At 40.8% G+C, this 19,927-nt stretch overlaps 1 protein-coding gene across 1 annotated transcript; it reads right to left on the bottom strand.

Annotated features, from left to right (window-relative positions):
• Window positions 1-1,326: 1,326 nt before the first annotated feature.
• On the bottom strand, window positions 1,327-18,771 carry ctsa (cathepsin A). Its single transcript, XM_028576767.1, has 15 exons — window positions 18,608-18,771; window positions 12,512-12,571; window positions 11,207-11,388; window positions 10,653-10,764; window positions 10,531-10,581; window positions 10,169-10,255; window positions 9,936-10,091; window positions 8,774-8,950; window positions 8,347-8,435; window positions 8,194-8,272; window positions 7,576-7,721; window positions 5,148-5,223; window positions 4,684-4,773; window positions 1,888-1,989; window positions 1,327-1,663 (listed from the first exon to the last, which is right to left on the bottom strand). The coding sequence occupies exons 2-15, from the start codon at window positions 12,533-12,535 to the stop codon at window positions 1,580-1,582; spliced, it is 1,455 nt and encodes a 484-aa protein (XP_028432568.1). The 5' UTR covers window positions 12,536-12,571; window positions 18,608-18,771; the 3' UTR covers window positions 1,327-1,579.
• Window positions 18,772-19,927: the final 1,156 nt, after the last annotated feature.

Consider the following 19,927-nt stretch of genomic DNA (forward strand, 5'->3'; position numbering starts at 1 on the left):
CACAACTCACCTGCTGCTGCCTTCAGGGTCCGCTGGGAAACTTCAGCTTCAACCCAAGTCTGAAGGCTTGAATCCTTTAGTGTCTGATCTGTCTTTTCTACTTTCATTTATTCAACTAAAAACACTCAACTTGGAACATTTTATTGATTCAAAACTATTCAAATTGGTAATTGTAAAGTCTTGTATAAAGTAATTTATATTTATTTTTAAGTAAGTAAGTAATTTAAGTAAAACTACAAGTATCTTCCCAGAAATGACTTTGGTAGAAGTTAAAGTCTCTGATGAGTATCAGTATAATATTCAGGGTTTCCTTCTTTAACATCAAACTCAAGTCTGACATCAACAAAGACATAAACAGATTTATTATTTATTTATGTACATTTATGTTTATGAGGAAGAATCTTTGACTCCAACGTATGGAAACATTTCTACCAGTATCGAAGATGCTAGGAGGAAACGTATCGGAGTAAAAATAGACATTTAGGAAATCTAGTGAGTAAAAGTTTGCAGAAATATAAATAAAGTAAAGAACAGATAAGTTCTGGGTTCTTGACCATGTTGGTAGTGAATGTCAGCACACAGCAGCTTTTAGACATGGTTCTGTTGTTAGCTAGCAGACGGAATAAAGAGGAAACCTTCACACAATACAAGTCAACAGAGAGAGGAGCGATGCCAACTATAAACATATCTAATCTCCCCTTTCTCTCCAAGATCCTTGAGAAGGTAGTCGCTGATCAGTTATGTGATTTTCTACATAATAGTTTATTTGATGACTTTCAGTCAAGATTTAGAATGCATCATAGCACAGACGGCACTGGTGAAAATTAGTAACAACCTTCTAACTGCTGCTGACAAAGGACTTGTCGCCGTACTTGTCTTATTAGATCTTAGTGCTGCATTTGACACTATTGACCATACAATCCTGTTACAGAGACTGGAACATTTAGTTGGCATTAAAGGAATCACACTAAGCTGGTTTAAGTCCTATTTCTCTGATCAATCTCAATTTGTTAATGATAAATCCTCCAGGTACGCTAAAGTTAGCCAAGGAGTTCCACAAGGCTCCGTGCTTGGACTGTGTGTGTGTGTGTGTGTGTGTGTGTGTGTGTGTGTGTGTGTGTGTGTGTGTGTGTGTATATATATATATATATATATATATATATATATATATATATATATATATATATATATATATATATATATATATATATATATATATATATATATATATATATATATATATATATATATATATATATATATATATATATATATATTTTGAGAGATTTCTGAATGATCAGATGAAGTTGAAATGAAACCAAAGTGTCAAGTTAAAGATAAAACTTTATTTTCCCTTTAAAATCAATAAAAGAAGAAATTTCACATTCAAAACATGGCAGACTGGCGGCAGTGCTCGTTTCCACGGCAACGCGTTACCAGTGGAGTCTACCGGGAGGAGGAGGGACATGATTGGCTGAGGTTGAGACAATTCATTTCCTGCAACAGTAATGTGGTGGCCAGGCAACACGGAGCAGGGCGGTGCTGATTGGCTGGCAGTGAGTACGGCGGCCTGAGAGGGTCAGTAGGGTTTCCTCTGGAGGAATCTGGAGAACATGGCAAAGGCTGCGATTGGTTTATCTGACGGGACCATGTGACCAGAACCCTGCAGGAACACAGACAAGACAAAGATCCTCAATAAGTAGCACACACAGACACTTTCTTAAAATCAAAACACACAGGCTGCATCGAGGAGGGATCACAGGGGACCCAGCATCGAGGAGGGTCAGTAGGGTTTCTAATTTAAGATTTATGAGATGCAGCCACAGCGATGACAAAATCACTGAAGGTCAGCTAAAGATGACATCATCACTGAGGGTCAGCCGTTACCTTGACGGTGAGGAAGGCGATGTTGTCAAACTCTTTGACGAATCCTCCGACCTGCTGGCCGTCTTCATCGCCGTAGAGCCACGCACGCCGCTGTACCGCCACCTTACGGAGGAACACAGTTCTTAACCAAAATCATCATTTTACACATACACATATATTATCTACTAACCCTAACCCACCTGGGGTGGGCAGGTTAATAATCTCTATTTTCAGTACAACACTGGGAGGGTATATAACCCAAATTTTACACCTTTAAAATTGAAGTGAGATGAACATGTATTTTTAGATAAAACATAGGTTGACAAAGTTGCCTTTTGGGAACATAATTTGAATTTGGAAAAAAGGTAATAAATTGCAATATATACTCTTGAATATTGCAATATGTTTACATACCTGCAAACTCAGAAGGGCTGAAAAAGGTGACAGATTACCATCCCCCCCGAGAAGAAAAAAAGAAGTGTGTGTGTGTGTGTGTGTGTGTGTGTGTGTGTGTGTATTCCTGTTAAACCACAAAAACAACCACTGGTTGGGAAAAGGGTATTTCACAACTTTGAATGCAGCACGAGGCTGGCGAGGCGAGTTTCAGCAACATCTGTGTTGTTTTTCAGACAACGGCAGTTACAGACTGTTGTTGGAATCCTCTAGTGAAATACAGACACACTTTTACACCGTTTAGCTGTCAGCATTTTAACCGTGTTTACTCTAGCTGCTAGCTAACGGTAGGCTAACGTTACCTGCTGTTAAGTGTAGTGTTAACTAGCGTCCCGTGCGGCGATGTTTCAGTTCCCTCTAACGTCTGTTCTCGGAGCATCAGAGAGAAGCGCTGTTATTTAAGTGGCTCCTAAATAAGGCACCGAAATCCACATAGCTATTCAGTCTGCTAGATAACGGTCGTTAAGGCACCGGTGCCGTATTAGCACCGGGTCTCGAACCCCCCAAATAAAAACTCTTTGGATCTACATAATTCACGTGGATGAAATTTTCCCATTCAAAACGCCGATTTAACCTGAAAAGCGACAAGTTTGCAGGTATGTGTTTAGGATCGCAATAACATTGTATTGTGACAAAAGTAGCGTGACGATATCCTGAGGATAATGAATGAGAAAAATGCTGTAAATTAAGAATGCTTTCAAAAATATAAATCAATTATACTTAAAGGTGCAATATGTAATATTGTGTGTAATACTGGCAGCTAGCGGTTAAAATAGTTACTGCACTACCAATTCAAAATACTGGAGAGTCGTCTCCCCCTCCCCCTCCTGCCCAGACTCGAAGTTCACGGGGGTTGCCAGGCTGAGACCGCAGCATTCACAACAATGTAGCTGGACGCTTTTCTCACATAGCCAGACATTACTCCACAGCACAGAGGAGTAGCTAACGGTAGATGCTAGTCTCACATAGCCAGTTATTACTCCACAGCACAGCGGAGTAGCTAACGGTAGATGCTAGTCTCACATAGCCAGACATTACTCCACAGCACAGCCGAGTAGCTAACGTTAGATGCTAGTCTCACATAGCCAGACGTTACTCCACAGCACAGCGGAGTAGCTAACGGTAGATGCTAGTCTCACATAGCCAGACATTACTCCACAGCACAGCCGAGTAGCTAACGGTAGATGCTAGTCTCACATAGCCAGACATTACTCCACAGCACAGCGGAGTAGCTAACGTTAGATGCTGGCTATATTGACAGTCATAAAAGCCCGTGCTCACGTGGAGCTCTGTAACCAACTAACAGACACACTTTTTCGGCTTAAAATGACAGTATGAACCGCTAAAAACACAACAACCTCACTGTCCTCTCCACACGCCAGTCAGGCACACTTCTTCGGCTTAGAATTACAATACGAAACGCTAAAAATACCACTACCTTGCCGACGGAACACACTTCATTGGCTTAGAATTACGGCAACAATTGCTAAACACATTGCAAACTCATAGTCCCCTCTTTCCGATTTACAGCCCCCCTCTCGTGGCTTAAAATAACTCACCGTTGTCGGCTCCAGCCGCTGAACTACACGTTGTAAACAGCCATGGGCTGCTTCCTCCGGTAATGTTAGCTGGGTTAGCATGGCGGCGTTAGCCAGGACCAGTCGGGATCACTTCACTGGCGATGTCTCAATTGTTTTTGCGAGTAACCAACTCGGTTACTCTAGCTATATAATTCAATGTGAGTACACAAATGTTGAAATGACATAAAATGCCCATCCCTAGTAGCTGTGATAAATTAGCGTGGAGCTAATGCTTACATGTTCAGGAGAAAATAAGCCAACTCTGCTTCCTTTTGGGCTCTAAGCTGTCTCCATCTTTCAAATACATCTCCAATATTTACCAGGGGGTTGTTACGTCTCTGGTCACACAACTGTTAGAAACATGCTGTTTTCTTTTTTTATGTCATGTAGAATCTATCTCCGTTGGTCCTGTTCGTTTGTTTGCTGCTTTCATGGCTGTACTACCGTTACAGCTGTAGCGCGCTGGGTTTACGTTTTTACAGGTATATCTGGCAACCCGGCCTGCCTGTCAAACTGGGCCGTTGATAACAACACACAGATCAAAACATAAACATAAATTCCGTCACGGAATGTAAATTTCAAAAAGAAAAATATTGAAATTAGCATTGTTGTCAGAAAAGATAGCATTTCAGTTTAACATGTTTCCTTAATATCTGATGAGGCATTGGTGTCATTTTTGGATTTATTACAGTACAAATATTACATATTGGACCTTTAAAAAAGAAAATTTACAAAATGCAAAGTGAGCGAACAAAAGGATTCCATATGTTGGAGATTAAGTTACCTGCTGCTGCAGAGACTCAACAAACCACTCGTCCCCCATGAAGTTGCAGGCCATGTCCACGTCCCCGTTATAGACCAGGACCCGGTATTTCTGCACAGAGAAACACTGTCACTTTAAACAAGGACACACCCCCAAACACTTGAAGAAACACTGTCAGCAAGGACACACTGGGTTTCTGGTTCTGTCTTCATGGCGTCTGCTTGTCTTTGGTCTGTACATTTAAACCTGTACGCTCTGCTCTCTCTAACACATTTACATAGTGTTGATTAATGTTCGCTGTCCTTATGAATAAATATATATATGAAATTAAATGAAATGACATGACAGAAGAATACACTCATTACAGCTAAGAATAAAAAAACATTGCCGTGTCCAAACATTTGCCTGGTAAAACCTTTTATTAAATCAGGATTAAAAGCGCTGAACGTGTGGAAGAAGTCTGGTGTAGTGTTGCGTTCACTGACCAAAGCAGAAAGCAGTTTCTGGTACTGTTTCCTGACGTCCAGGTACAGACGACCATAGTTCAGATTCACCTCAGAGCTGCAAAACACAGACACAGAGAGAGACAGAGTCACAGACACAGACAGTCACAGACACACAAAGTCATAGTCACACAGACACAGAGAGACAGACACAGAGACACAGAGAGAGACAGGCACAGTTACTGTGAAGTACAGAACCATCTTGTCTAGATCTCCTCTCCGTGCCGTTTCATCTTCTCTCTGTAATGGACCTTTTTCACAGCAGACATGTTTACTTGTCATAGAAGGAAAAGCACAGCTGACAATGATAACCTTAACAATGGCTCAGTTCCATCAAGTGTCCCATTAAGCTATTTCAGTGAGTCAGCATGCACAATACCAGGACCTCTCCTAAATGGAATGTAGCCATCAGTAATGGTTTAATACCAGGACCTCTCCTAAGTGGAATGTAGCCATCAGTAATGGTTTAATACCAGGGTCTCTCCTAAGTGGAATGCAGCCATCAGTAATGGTTTAATACCAGGGTCTCTCCTAAGTGGAATGCATCCATCATTAATGGTTTAATACCAGGACCTCTCCTAAGTGGAATGCATCCATCATTAATGGTTTAATACCAGGGTCTCTCCTAAGTGGAATGAGGCCATCAGTAATGGTCTGAATACATCTGTGCTTTTCCTACTATGGCATGTCAACATGTCTGCCGTAAAAAAGGTCCATCTGTCGAAGGACATTAAACTTTACACTGACTATGTTTATATGCACAAAGTAACTAATTAAAATAACGTTACTGTAATTGAATAGTTTTTTGTGTACTTCTACTTTTAAAGTAGTATGTAATCTGTACTTTTACTTCAGTAGGTTTTGTTTGAAGTATTGTACATTGCTACATTTTAATAAATCTCATCCGTTACGGAGTAAAAAAATTAATCTAAATAAAAAAATGCAAGAAAAGAAATGGCCCCTCGGTAACTGCAGAGAATGATGTTTGTCTGTTCGTTAAGTCAGAGTGAGCCAAAAGCAAAAGCCCTGTCACTACCTGATGGGAGTCGAGTGCACATGTGAGTGGCACATGCTCAGATTTAAACGGTTTACGGCATAACACCAAGGGATCCGGCAAACATTTTAACTATCTATGATTGTTAGATTGCTAACGTTAGCTCAAAACACCATTCCAGTGACAGCCTTTGTTGCGTTTGATTGTTAACTTGTAGCCAGCAGTGAACCAACTTTGTTATGTAGGTCCATTTTTATTGTATTGACATTACAGCAGTCTCATTAGCAGTTTCTTGTAGGCTACTCTAGAATCAATCTAGAACTGACATCAGGGATCATGCCATGAAAATGTGATGCCTTACGCTAAATAATAAATTACCGCTATGTAATGTATAGGGCTGTCAGCATTAACGCATTAATCGCGTTGCGATTAAGGGCAGAGCATAACTCGTACATTTAAAAAAATAAAATTAAATAAATAAATCACATTAATCGCATGCCTGCAGCCGCCGCTGCAGGCATGATGGAGAAATGCAGCAGCAACACAATTCTGAATGGAGCTTTTTATTTTGTCTCGTGGACAAGTCGAAAGCCATAGGCACGTTGTGTAAAGCCAAATTAAAATGTCACCGAAGCACGTCAAGCTTGCGCTACCAGCTACAAGCTAAGCATAGTCCAGTTACCGGGACTCAGGTTGATGCTAGTGGGCTCAGGCAATAAAGCACTATTTTGGAGAGTGCTACTCGCCGACCTGTTATTGAAACCAAAGAGCAAACGCTGTCTCATCAGCCGGTGATCACTGGACATCAGTGAGTCATCAAAATGATTTAGAAGTTACTGCACACTGTATTGACTCTGGTAAGTAGGGTTGGGTACCGAAACGTGCCGACCTAAACGGTAGTAACGAGACTGAATAAGACGAAAATTTCGGTGCCCCATTTCGGTGCCTGACTTTACACTACACCTGACAGCAGGTAACGTTAGCCTACCTTTAGCTAGCAGCGTAATTAAACAGGGTTAAAATGCTGACAGCTAACGTTAAACAGTGTAAAGACTGGATTTCACTGGAGAGGATTCCTACACTGGGACCTAACGTCGTTGTCCAAATTAAACAACACAGACGGTACGTTCACTTGCAGCTGCCGTTGTCGGAATTAAACAACACAGACTGTGCGTTCACTTGAAACACGTAGCCTCGTGGTGCATTCACAGTAATTGTAAAATACCATTTTCCCATCTGGTGGTTGTTTTTGTCGTTCAACAGCAATTTACTGGTGAAATAAGTTATTGTTATAGTTATTATATATCAAATCTTAAAGTCAAGTTCATAAAGTAACTTTCTTTGCATTCATTTGATTCCCAATTAAGTGTTTCCAGATGTTCCCTGAGTGTTTCCAGATGTGTTGGGGTGGGTTACCTGCAGATGGCCCAGTCCAGGGCATCGCGGCTGATGTGCAGTGCTGCTCTGACGTAGGGGTTGTTCAGGTAGAGGTTGGAGGGGGTGGAGTTGGTGCAGGGCGGGTCCAGACGCACCGACTGGTGCAGAGACACAGCTCGCAACTTCTACAGAACCACAGGAGAACCGGTGTTATAAAGAGACTGGTGCAGAGACAAAGGAGGCCAAAACATCTGGAGCATAAGCCCTGCCTCCTGGCAGCTGTCATAAGCCACACACCCCTGGTGTCCAACTTTTTTTTTTAAATGAAAGACTTATTTCTCGTAAAATTCCGAGTTTAAAAAAAAACACAAAAAAAAACCAACACTCTGGCTGCTCCTAAACTAAAAGATGGCAGCGCCCGTATCGGGGAGATTTTGGCTTCACTTTGTACAGCGGGAGATCTTTAGAAACAGACTGTAGTTACCCTCACAATCTCAACATCAAAACACACAAGAGGCTTTATTTTCATTGACAGTCTCACAACCAACCGTCTTTTTCAAAAGGTTTCTGTTGCTTTCTCCAACATTTATTCAAAAGTTTCTTTTTTTTTTTTTTTACCCTTTTTGTTGACGTTTTGGCTGTTATTATCCGACTGACCTGGTTCCAGAGCCGAGTGGACTTATGGTTGATGAACCAGTTCCCCAGGTCTCTGATCACCAGCTCGCCTCCTTCCTCACTGACAAACACAAACAGGAAGTCAACCTCTGAGGTCACACTGGACTCTGACAGCGTGATGATGTCAGAGGTTACCTGGATCTGCCGACTCCACCGGGACACGGAGCGTACAGGTTATACATGTTGAGTCCTGAACTGTAGACGATGTGCTGAACCTCAGACAGCTGCAGAACACACACACACACACACACACACACACACACACACACACACACACACACACACTCTATAAAAACGTACTCAAAGGCACTTTACAAGACAAAGTACAACATTAACAACATCAGAATAAGAACAATAACAACTACAGATAAATATTAACTAGAGTCAAATTCCTTGTTTGTTTGTGCAAACCTGGCCAATAAAGCTGATTCTGATTAAAATGGTGCCACACAACAGCATAGACCCAGCATAGACCCAGCACACACCCAAGTATACACCCACTATTAACCCAGTATAATCCAGAATAGACCCAAGTATAGAACCCGGTATATTTGGGACTCACGCTGATGGAGCAGTTCTGATTCTGGTTGTCGTAGAAGTTGCACTTCCCGTCTGAGCAGCAGAAGGTCTGCAGCTGGCTCCAGAGGCGGCTGCCCAGCAGGCCGTGGTAGTAGGCGAAGAACACCAGAGAGTTATCGTTCATCTCGTAGCTCGACATGCCGTTCCCCACCGCCACACCCTGGAACACATGACATCACACCTCGCTAATGTTAGCATCGCAGGGGCTAGTGTTAGCAGGCAGAGAGGTATTCATTTGAAACCATGCTGCTGCCACTTGCCAGGACACTCTTGTAAAAGAGATTTGTAATCTCAAGGAGTTTTTTTATCCTGGTTAAAAGAAAGGTTTGAATGAATGAAAGGTAACATTAATGTTAACAGAGAGAAGCCAGGGATGAACAGAGGAAGAAAGAGAGAGTCAGAGCAATAGCAGCATCACATTTTACAAAACAGATTAATTAGTCCGCATCGGACCCAGTGTGGAAGGTTTCTGTGCGTGGCAAATTTTTGGGAAGAGAGATATGAAAAAAAAACTGACGAAAATTTCGGGCAAGGAGCTTTTACTTGCAGGTTGAGGCCGGCGTCCTCCATCACCTTCTCGGCGAGCGTGAAGTGTTAGCATGTAGCAGTGTGTTAGCCTGCAGTGTTAACGTTAGCGTGTTAGCTGTCCCTGCAGGTTGAGGCTGGCGTCCTCCATCACCATTCATTCACATATGATTGTGCGATATAACAGGATGTAGTTTGACTTCAGGCCTGTCTCCGCCCATTATGACATTTTCAAGGAAATATGATCCGCTGTGGGCATGGTGTATTTTATTTAGAAAATTAACCGGAGGTTTTATTTTGTTTTTGTGCTCAACTTCCTGTCGCGCACCATCTGCCGTGTGCTGAATTGCTGCGGAGCTCTCCGGCGTCCGGCAACAATACAAGCTCTGCGTATATCAGCTCCGGAGGGCTGGGACCGCCAGAGCTGGTACTATTATATACTACTATATAGAGCTGTCGGAACGCACCCGTTCTGCAGTCAGTGGAAACACACACACTGACTTTAATGGAAACCTAATGACTCCGCCGCCGTTCTGGAGCGCAGACGTTCCAGTTGGTGGAAATTGCGTGCAAGCCTGTCCCTGCAGCGTTAACGTGTAGCGTTAGCGTGTTAGCTGTACCTGCAGGTTGAGGCTGGCGTCCTCCATCACCCTCTCGGCGAGCGTCGGGATGTAGATTCCTGCGTAACTCTCTCCGGTCAGGAACAGCTGGTTCTTGCTAAACTCGGGGAACAGACGGAAGAACTCCTTCAGAGCCAGATAGTTGTTCATCGACACCTGACGACAGAAACAACAAACATGTTACCACGGCGACCTGTGGGCCAATCAGGAGCAGGTTTCAGCGTGTCACTGACCTCGGTGTCATTGGTGACGTAGTTCTTATCGTCAGAGTAAGAGAAGCCGACGCCGGCGGGAGACTCCAGGTACAGCACGTTGGCAATCTGCTCCCAAACACACAAATAAATACAGGGTTACTTAATCTGGAGCCTATGTTCCCATGCACTACTGTCTGAGTGTCTGACAACATTATGGGATGGATCCCTACAGAGAAGTGTGTTTTACGATGAGTCTGGTGGGTTTGGTGATGGTGATTTTGGTGATGAAAGATGGTTGTTTCCATCACTCACTCAGACTCAGAAACATGGAAAAAGGGTCCACGTTACGTTGAAGAAATAACCAATAACCTTTAACCAATGAGGCATCTGGAGTAACTGACCTTGTTCCAGGAGTACGGGTTGTACTGCAGCGACAATCCGTCGTCCTGGATCTGAAACAACAGGTCAGAGGTCAGCAGGTGTCCCTGTGACATCACAGCGACATCACAGTGAGGCGACCTACCAGGAAGGGTCCGTGCTCCGTCAGCAGTCCGTCCAGAGAGCTGCAGCCGGGGCCCCCGTTCAGCCACAGCACCACCGGGTCAGAGGCCGGCTTCTGCTGGGACTCCACGAACCTGAACACAACACACAAGTTAACACAAACACAACACGCAGGGTAACATGACCCTGAACTCAACACGCAGGGTAAAATGACCCTGAACACAACACGCAGGGTAACACACCTGAACACAACACACAGGGTAACATGACCCTGAACACAACACACAGGGAAACATGACCCTGAATACAACACGCAGGGTAACACGCCTGAACACACAGGGTAACATGACCCTGAACACAACACGCAGGGTAACACACCTGAACACACAGGGTAACATGACCCTGAACACAACACGCAAGGTAACACACCTGAACACACAGGGTAACATGACCCTAAACACAACACGCAGGGTAACACACCTGAACACACAGGGTAACATGACCCTGAACACAACACGCAGGGTAACACACCTGAACACACAGGGTAGTTGGGCTTAGGGTGTCTGAGGGACTGACCAGTAGTGCAGGTGTTTTCCGTCGGCTACGTTCAGGTACCCCGAGTAATGTTGGAAACTGGGCTGTTTCTGCAGACCGGGCAGGTAGGTCACCTCGTCTGCAGCCGGAGACGCTGCAACGCCGGTGCCTCCGTCCCCGCCCAGCAGGGAGGACAGGAAGACACACAACACCAGCCGCTGCATCTGCAACACAACAGGAAGTTACATCTCAACCACAACAGGAAGTGACCTCATCAACAGAATGTCTCGTCTTCTCACAGCCGGAGGAGGAAAACATTAACACATGGTTGCCGCGGAGACACCGTTTGAAAAAGGTCCAATGTGTGGGAATTTCTCCCATCTAGCGTTGAGATCATATATCAATCAACTCTCTCGCACCACGCAGTTCACAGTTCATATTACAGCTACGGTAGCCTTCACGCAAGAAGAATTTCAATTCAATTTCAATTAAATTCAATTTTATTTATAGTATCAAATCATAACAAGAGTTATCTCAAGACACTTTACAGATAGAGTAGGTCTAGACCACACTCTAATTTACAAAGACCCAACAATTCTAGTAATTCCCCAAGAGCAAGCATTCAATGCGACAGTGGCGAGGACAAACTCCCTCTCAGGAAGAAACCTTGACAGACCCAGACTCTTGGTAGGTGTCTGACGGGCCGGTTGGGGGTGTGATGAACAGTGGCAATAATAGTCACATTAAAGATAATGGAACAGTGACTTCTGAAGACTCCTGTAACACAGGAACACAGATTTTAATAATAAACAACTAAACATGTTACACACCGGACCTTTAACGACGAGAGCACATAAAAATATAAATTAAATCTCTTGACAACTCAAATGTTAACTTTTAATTCATAATTTGACATAATGTATGGTGTCACATACGCCGAAAAGTGTTTAAAACCACTTAAACAGCTGTTATTGTAGCTTTGTAAAAGACCTAGAGCGTTTAGGGTTCCTCCCTCAAGAAACGTTTTTCAATTAAAATTTAAAAAAATAAATAATTTTGGAGCATTAATATCATTATTGTGTCTAAAAAGTTGGCAACTAAAAATGATGATGGTAGGGAAAACTCTGCCTGTATTTGTTTCTGTTTTTAAATGTATTTCTTATTCATGTTTAATATGTTTGTATATGCACTAATCACTAAGGCAATAAACTCCTTTCTGATTCTAATCTCCTTTCTCATCTTTTTTTAAATCTACAGTTCGAGAATAAAGGTTAAAATTAGGTATTTTTTAATTAAGTTTGGTGGAGAACACAGGCAGCAGACTGACAGACACATCAGTTTATTCACCTCTCCAGCTGGTTTCACTCTCATTAAATCCTCTCTGGTTCCTTCAGACAGCAGGGGGCGCTACAGGGACATAAAACAGACGACAGAACAACAGGAATATGTTAACCAGGGCTCCAGACTAACTTTTTTCACTAGGAGCACAGTGGCCCCCTACTGAAAATGTTAGGGGCACAACCAGAAAATTTAAGGGCACACACCGTAAATCAACATGCTAACCAAATATTCACATTTCTACTAATTTCCACTGTATTACTAATAAATACTTTGATAATAGATGCAGAAATTACAATGTGCTATTTCAAATTCAGTGTCACTTTTGAAGATGCAACATAGAAGGCACCAATGCTGTCATGAAAGTAAACAAAATATTTAAAAAAAATATATACCAACTCTGGTCTACAAGTACAATGAATTCACCTTAAAATTAAACATGTATTGTTTAGGCTACAACCTTTAGGGTTGGGTACCTTTAGCATCTGAACCTGGTACAGATACCTGAAATTATTGTTTATTTTTTCGGTACTTTCCCTCTGTAATTACAAAATTATTTCAGTTGTAAAAATTATTCCAAACCTATTTATCCTATGTACGTAGAACATTGTTATTTTATTAGAATGTTACACTCTAAAGAAATTAAATAAAAATAAAACCCCTCTCTCCTCCCAAACCCATCCCTACAACCTATTAAATTGAATAATTATTCATTTCTTACTCACTGTAACTTGTTTAGCCTGTTGTATTTTCATCATGACCGTTTTCAATTGCTCTTTAATGTTTCATGTAAAGCACTTTGAGTTGCCTTGTTGCTGAAAGGTAGCCTGGTTGACACCAGACCCTTCTCAGTTGTAACTGTAATATCCAACATAATAAATCCTAACATAAATGCTTTTCCTTGGAGTAATAGGAATGCCACCAGACGTTCACGATTGGACTATTGGTTAGTCTCTGAACATTTGAATATTGATAAAATATCAGTTAATATCATCACAACTCCATTAACAGATCATAATGCAGTCTCCATATTTATCCCCTTACACTCTGCCCCCTCTACAAAATGTAGAAATGCTTACTGGAAATTAAACAATTCGCTTTTACAACATGATGTGGTAAAATCAGACAAAAAAATTATTTGGGAATTTTGGAATAAAGCAAAATCTGAGGATGCTTTTGGTAGCAACTGGGAACTTCTCAAATTTAAAACTGGCCAATATTTGAGGAATTATGGTAGTATCCTATCCAAAAATCGTAGATTGGAGGAAGAAAGAGTGGTCTCTAAAATAATTTCTTTGTACAGGAAGGACCCCGCAGATATTTCAGAAGAGGAACGACTGACCTTAATTTCGGAACAACTTACACTAAATGAGATTTACTCCAACAAAGCAAAAGGTGCCTTTATAAGGTCAAGAAAAAGGTGGATTGAAGAAGGGGAACAGAACTCTGCTTATTTTTTCGGCTTAGAAAGATATCATGGGAAATTCAATTTAATCCAGCAACTTAATATTAACGATTCTGTAACTGATAATCCGAAGACCATAGCTGATTTCTGTTCGGACTTCTATAGAAATTTATACAAATCAAATTACTGCCATCATTCAACCACCACATTCTTGAACAATCTTACCGTCACACCAATCTCTCAAGATAATAGGAAACTCTGCGATGAACCTATAACCTTGCAGGAAATCACATTTGCAATTGAACATTGTAAAACAAACAAATCTCCTGGAGTTGATGGCCTCTCTGCAGAGTTTTATGGGGCTTTTACACAAGATTTAGCTCCCTTTCTACTTGAAGTCATTTTAGAAAGTGTTGAAAAAGGTTCTCTACCTCCTTCACTGACTCAAGGTTTAATTACATTAATCCCTAAACCCAAAAAAGATCCATTGTTTATTGATAATTGGCGACCTATTTCATTACTCAACACTGACTACAAAATTTTTGCCTCAATCATCGCAAAACGATTACAAAATGTTCTAGACCCTATTATTGATGAAGTCCAATCAGGATTCATGAGAAAAAGACATATCTCTAACAATATTCGGCTTGTCTTAGATATAATTGATTATTCATATTTATGTCCTGACGATAGTTTTATCTTTTTCTTGGACTTCTATAAAGCCTTTGACACAGTAGAACATAACTTCATATTTCAAACTATTGAGAAATTTGGTTTTGGTGAATTTTTCTGTAAAGCTGTTAGAACAATGTACTGCAAAGGCAATAGCTCTATCAGAGTAAAAAATGGGACATCACCGAGATTTGACTTGCAAAGAGGCATCCGGCAGGGCTGCCCTGCCTCTCCCTACCTATTCATTTTATGTACACAACTTCTTTCCACCCATATTAAAAATAGTGCCTTAAAAGGAATTTCAATTGCAGAAAGAGAAGTTATCCTCACCCAACTAGCAGATGATACTACTTTATTTTTTAAAAAATGCCAGCCAAGTGCCAATCGCTATCAAAACAATAGAATCATTTTCCGCAGCTTCTGGACTCTGCTTAAATCTGAAGAAATGTGAACTTTTTTCCCTTAAAGAAAGTGACACTTCCCAGATCTGTAACATACCAATCAAGGATAAGATTATCTATCTAGGGATTACTATAATGAAAAATGAGGAGGAGAGATGCTCTGAAAACTTTGACTTGATTAGGGATAAGACAAAGAAAAAGCTTAATCAATGGCTGCAGAGAGACTTATCCTTGAAAGGACGAGTATTGTTGAGCTCTGTAATTCCATTGATAAATTACTTTTCAATTTTATTTGGAAAAACAAGACGCATTATGTGAAAAAATCTGTTATTATGAACACCTTTGAACATGGTGGTCTTAACTTTCTTGATTTTACAACCCTTAATAATACTTTCAAAATAAATTGGATAAAGCAGTTTCTAATGAATCCCACTTCTACATGGAATTTTATACCTAGCTATATTTTCTCTAAAGTTGGTGGTCTTGAATATTTACTTTTGTGTGATTATAAAATAGAAAAAAATCCCTTAAGTTTATCTAAATTCCACAAACAAATGCTCTTAGCATGGTCATTAATCTACAAACATAATTTCTCCCCACATAGCTGCTTCATCTGGAATAATCAGCTTATTAAATTCAAGAATAAATCTTTATTCTATAAAACTTGGTTTGATAATAACATTATTCTAGTGTCCCAACTACTAAATGGTAATGGATCATTGCTGAATTATTCTGAATTCATTCATACTTTTGGCATTCCAATCACCCCAAGAGAGTTTGCAATTGTTATGGATGCCATCCCATCTGGTATTTTAACTCTCTTAAAAGGGACTGGAAAACCAATTTGCTTACCAGCTTTGGACCCTAAATTGACCTCAATTGGTAATATGTGTTTCGCTTCCACAACTAGAAATAATAATCGTAACATTCGCTCTTTATTCCAGAGAGAGGTCACCAGCACCCCTAATGTTGTTCCCTATTGGTCTAACTTTGTTGACAACCTGAACTGGAAAATTATTTGGAATATTCCTTACAAGTACCTTCTTATGAATAAAGTAAGAGAAGTCTCTTTCAAAGTCATACACAGGTATTATCCTGCTAAGCAATATCTCCTTAGGTTTAAGCTTGACATTTGTGTTAACTGTTCGTTATGTGGAATATGTTCAGAATCATTGGTGCACCTGTTTTGGCAATGTCCCTATACCAGCATGTTCTGGAAGGATTTATCTCGATACATTACTGATAAACTTATTGCTGATTTTTCTTTGTTGTGGAAAGATGTACTGTTTGGTTTCCATGACAACAAAAGTAAAAAACAGAAAGAAATATATCTAGTAAACGTATTGATCATTTTAGGGAAATATCATATTCACAAAGCCAAATTTAGTAACTCTAAACCTTCTTTTATTGCTTTTGGTAAGGAAACGGAGCAATACATCAAAACCATCTATGACTCAAAAAATAAGAAAGCTGCTAAAACCATTCAGTTATGCTCTTTTTTTAATGTTTTTATATGAATCTCCCCCTGGCTCTCTTCACTACTGCGTTTTTTTCTGTATTAATGACTGTTTATGCTGTACTGTACTGTTTGTATCGTATAGTTTTAATAAAGATTGTTTATAAAAAAAAAAAAAAAAAGCCTCCACCGGGAAGCTAACGTTAGTTTAGATAATAGCTAATTCACGTTAGTTTAGCTAATAGCTAATTTGGGCGGTCCGCTAGGTGATTATAGCGGTCTGCCGTTAGCCTCCACTGGGAAGCTAACGTTACTTTAGCTAACAGTTCATTTGGCTAACCGCTAGCTGATTGTAGCGGTCTGCCGTCCGTCAGCCTCCACAGTTAAGCTAACGTTAGTTTAGCTAACAGCTAATTCGGATAACCGGTACCTGAGACAGCATGCAAACTTTTAAAAGACCCTCAAAATAAAACTTCAAAACAAACGTTAACATATATAACAGCTGTTACGTCAGTTCTGCTTTACTTGTGCTCATTTAAAAAAAAAAAAAAAAATCACTCAATACTTGTCTTTATTGTTACTGTAAAGTCTTAATTTTGCTGTAGCCTGCTTTTCCCATTATGTTTGACTTAACGTTATTTTAGACTGAATCTAGCTGTCCGTTCTGCCTGCACGATCCGTTCTGCGCATGCGTTATTTGTCGGCTAGCGGTTAGCCAAATTAGCTGTTAGCTTGGGTGGAGGCTAGCGTGGAACAGATCGGGCAGGTCGTAAAACGGTATTATCATCTGCGCATGCGTGAACATCTTGCACATGCGCAGAACGGATTGTGCAGGTGGAACGGATCGGGTACTGACAACCGCCACTGACTTGCAGAGCAAATCTCAAATTTGCCGGAAGTTCGTCAGGGTTATACTGTCTATGGGGTTTACCCAGGCTAGCTGAAAGGTGCTGTAGAAATAAAGTTGCCTTGCCTTACAGCCTCAGCCTGTCAGTCAGTCCCCAGGGCATAGTTGCACAATGTTGTGCCTGCTGCTTTTCTTAGAGAACGTGTAAGGTCAACAGCACCGTGACTGTTTTTAATATCATATCGCAGCAAACGCTGTCTGTGTGAAGTTTTTAAAAACTGTAACCATACTTGAAACCACTTTATCGGCATCACTCGCTGTGACCTCAACAAAACAGCCGACGTAGTTTGCGCCGATCGCACCTCTGCGTGTGTGTGCGCGAGTGTTTGTGTCGGAGCACCGTTCTCTTTCAATTTTCAGACAAGACAGATAAGCTTGCGCTTACGTGCTCAGGTACCTACATTTCGACATTTAACGTGTAAAAAACGGGGGCAAATTTGCTGGTCGCACATGTGCGACTGGATGTAAAATTCAGTCGCACACTCTCAAATTTTGGTCGCAAAATGCGCCCATTTGGTCGCAGTCTGGAGCCCTGTTAACAACTGGTTGTCTGTGAGCCGAATTAATCACAAGAAGTTACTGATTCATAATATGTCTCAGTCTGGATTTATAAAGTGATCTTTTTCACACAGGGAAGAAATCAATATTAAATGTGGGCATTGTTGAATAGAGTTTGGCGGAAATATCAGTTTCTCTGTCAGACTAACTTAGTGAGTTAATACTCAATAGATTAGATGAAGGGGATCATGACCGAGTGAGAAAATACACGTTACAATATTGTTAAAGTACTGTAATCTTGGATTAAGTTTGGCGAGCATAACGGCAGATTCGCTAACGTTACAATTATTAGGCTGTGTGTGACGGAAGTAGTGTTTGTGGTCTATTTTCTGTCAGCCGAATTCATCGTGGAAAGATTCCGATTCAGAAGGAGTTCAACATGCGTTTAATTAATAAAGAGCTTCAGCACAGTGGAGAGATTTCCTTCAGTTCTTACTGAACCGAGTCCGGCAGACAACACGAGACTGAACGTTTATAACGGTTTAATACGTCACTGGTTCAACTACAGAAAGCTTAACGTTTAAAACAAACACTATACTTAAACAACAGGAAGTCTAATAACGTTTAAAGTTTAATTTAAAACCCGCTGAGACCAGTTTATGCTCATGTTTAGAACCCGGAAGTGGGTTTGCTCAGGCTAGCTGCTAGCTGCTAGCACACAGAAACAAGGTAAAAACAAAGTAAAAAGATTCAGAAACTCTCTCACCTGCCTGTCTGTCTCTTGTTGACCTGTCTGTCACTCCGCGGAGGGACCGGAGCATAGACAGTAGGTAATAGGACCGGAGCTGCCGATTTTAAAATCTCAGAAGGAAAAATGATCTCAAAAAGTCATATGACTGCAGCTCACATGACCCCCGCACACCTGATGTGTTTTTTTTTTTAATGCTTTATTTACAAATTCCCTACCATGGACTGTTAATATACAGTCTCTGTTCCTTACATAAAAAGTCCGTCAGGCGAAACATTTCATTATTCTAAATCATAGAGGAGATCAGGGACCTGGGGGCTGTTTCACGATCCAGGAGAACTTGACCTAGTCTAATGCATAGGCTGTATAATATTAACAGTCTATGGTCCTGACCTAGTGTAATATATAGGCTGTATACTATTAACAGTCTATGGTCCTGAACCTGTATAATATTAACAGTGTATGGTCCTGAACCTGTATACTATTAACAGTCTATGGTCCTGACCTAGTCTAATCCATAGACTGTATAATATCAAGTCTATGGTCGAATCCCTAACAAAGTGGACAACTGTTCCTTTGTGCAAATAACAAGTGACTCATTGAATGTAAATAGGTTATATTTTAGGCCTACAGTACACTATGTCTATTCTTTTATTTTATTTCTGCTCTGAACAGAAAAATGAGAAGGCCCCAGCTTTTGAATTATGTTTGTTCAAAATAAAATACTCTTCAGATATATAGAAATATAACTGATGACCTGTCTGACGATAGGGACATTCACAGACAGTACTGTATGTTGGATGCATAAGCTAATATGCTGAATTGCAAGTTTAGTATGTGTTCACTGTCTGTGAAGACCACACTTTTTAAAGCTTTTTGTACTCCAATGTACACTGCCCAACAGCAGAATGCAGAAACTCAATGTGGCATATAATGATGGCATGAGGCTGCTGCTTAAAATGCCAGATGGAGCAGTGCAAGACAAATGTTTGTAAGTGTTGATGTATCCACCTGTTCTGCTGTACTCAGGAATCTCATGTACACATGTAAGTGTAGACTGAGTCATTCAACAGCATCACTGCAACACTAGTGAACCCTGCAATAAGTGCAGTTAGGTTCACTTGGAGATTGTGGAACCATTGGCGTTTTAGTCCATATGCTAATATCATAACACTCTTTTTGTGTATTGTGGAACTCTGACTGTTGTAGTCATTTCTTATTGTATGTGTTTCATCTTGTATTTGTCTGTCTTTTGCTATGGACCATTCTTTTTGTGTCCTGATAAAGAATATGATGATAACAGTCTATGGTCCTGACCTAGTCTAATCCATAGGCTGT

This window comes from Perca flavescens, chromosome 4 (assembly GCF_004354835.1).
Source record: "Perca flavescens isolate YP-PL-M2 chromosome 4, PFLA_1.0, whole genome shotgun sequence".
NCBI classification, from domain to species: Eukaryota; Metazoa; Chordata; class Actinopteri; order Perciformes; family Percidae; genus Perca; species Perca flavescens.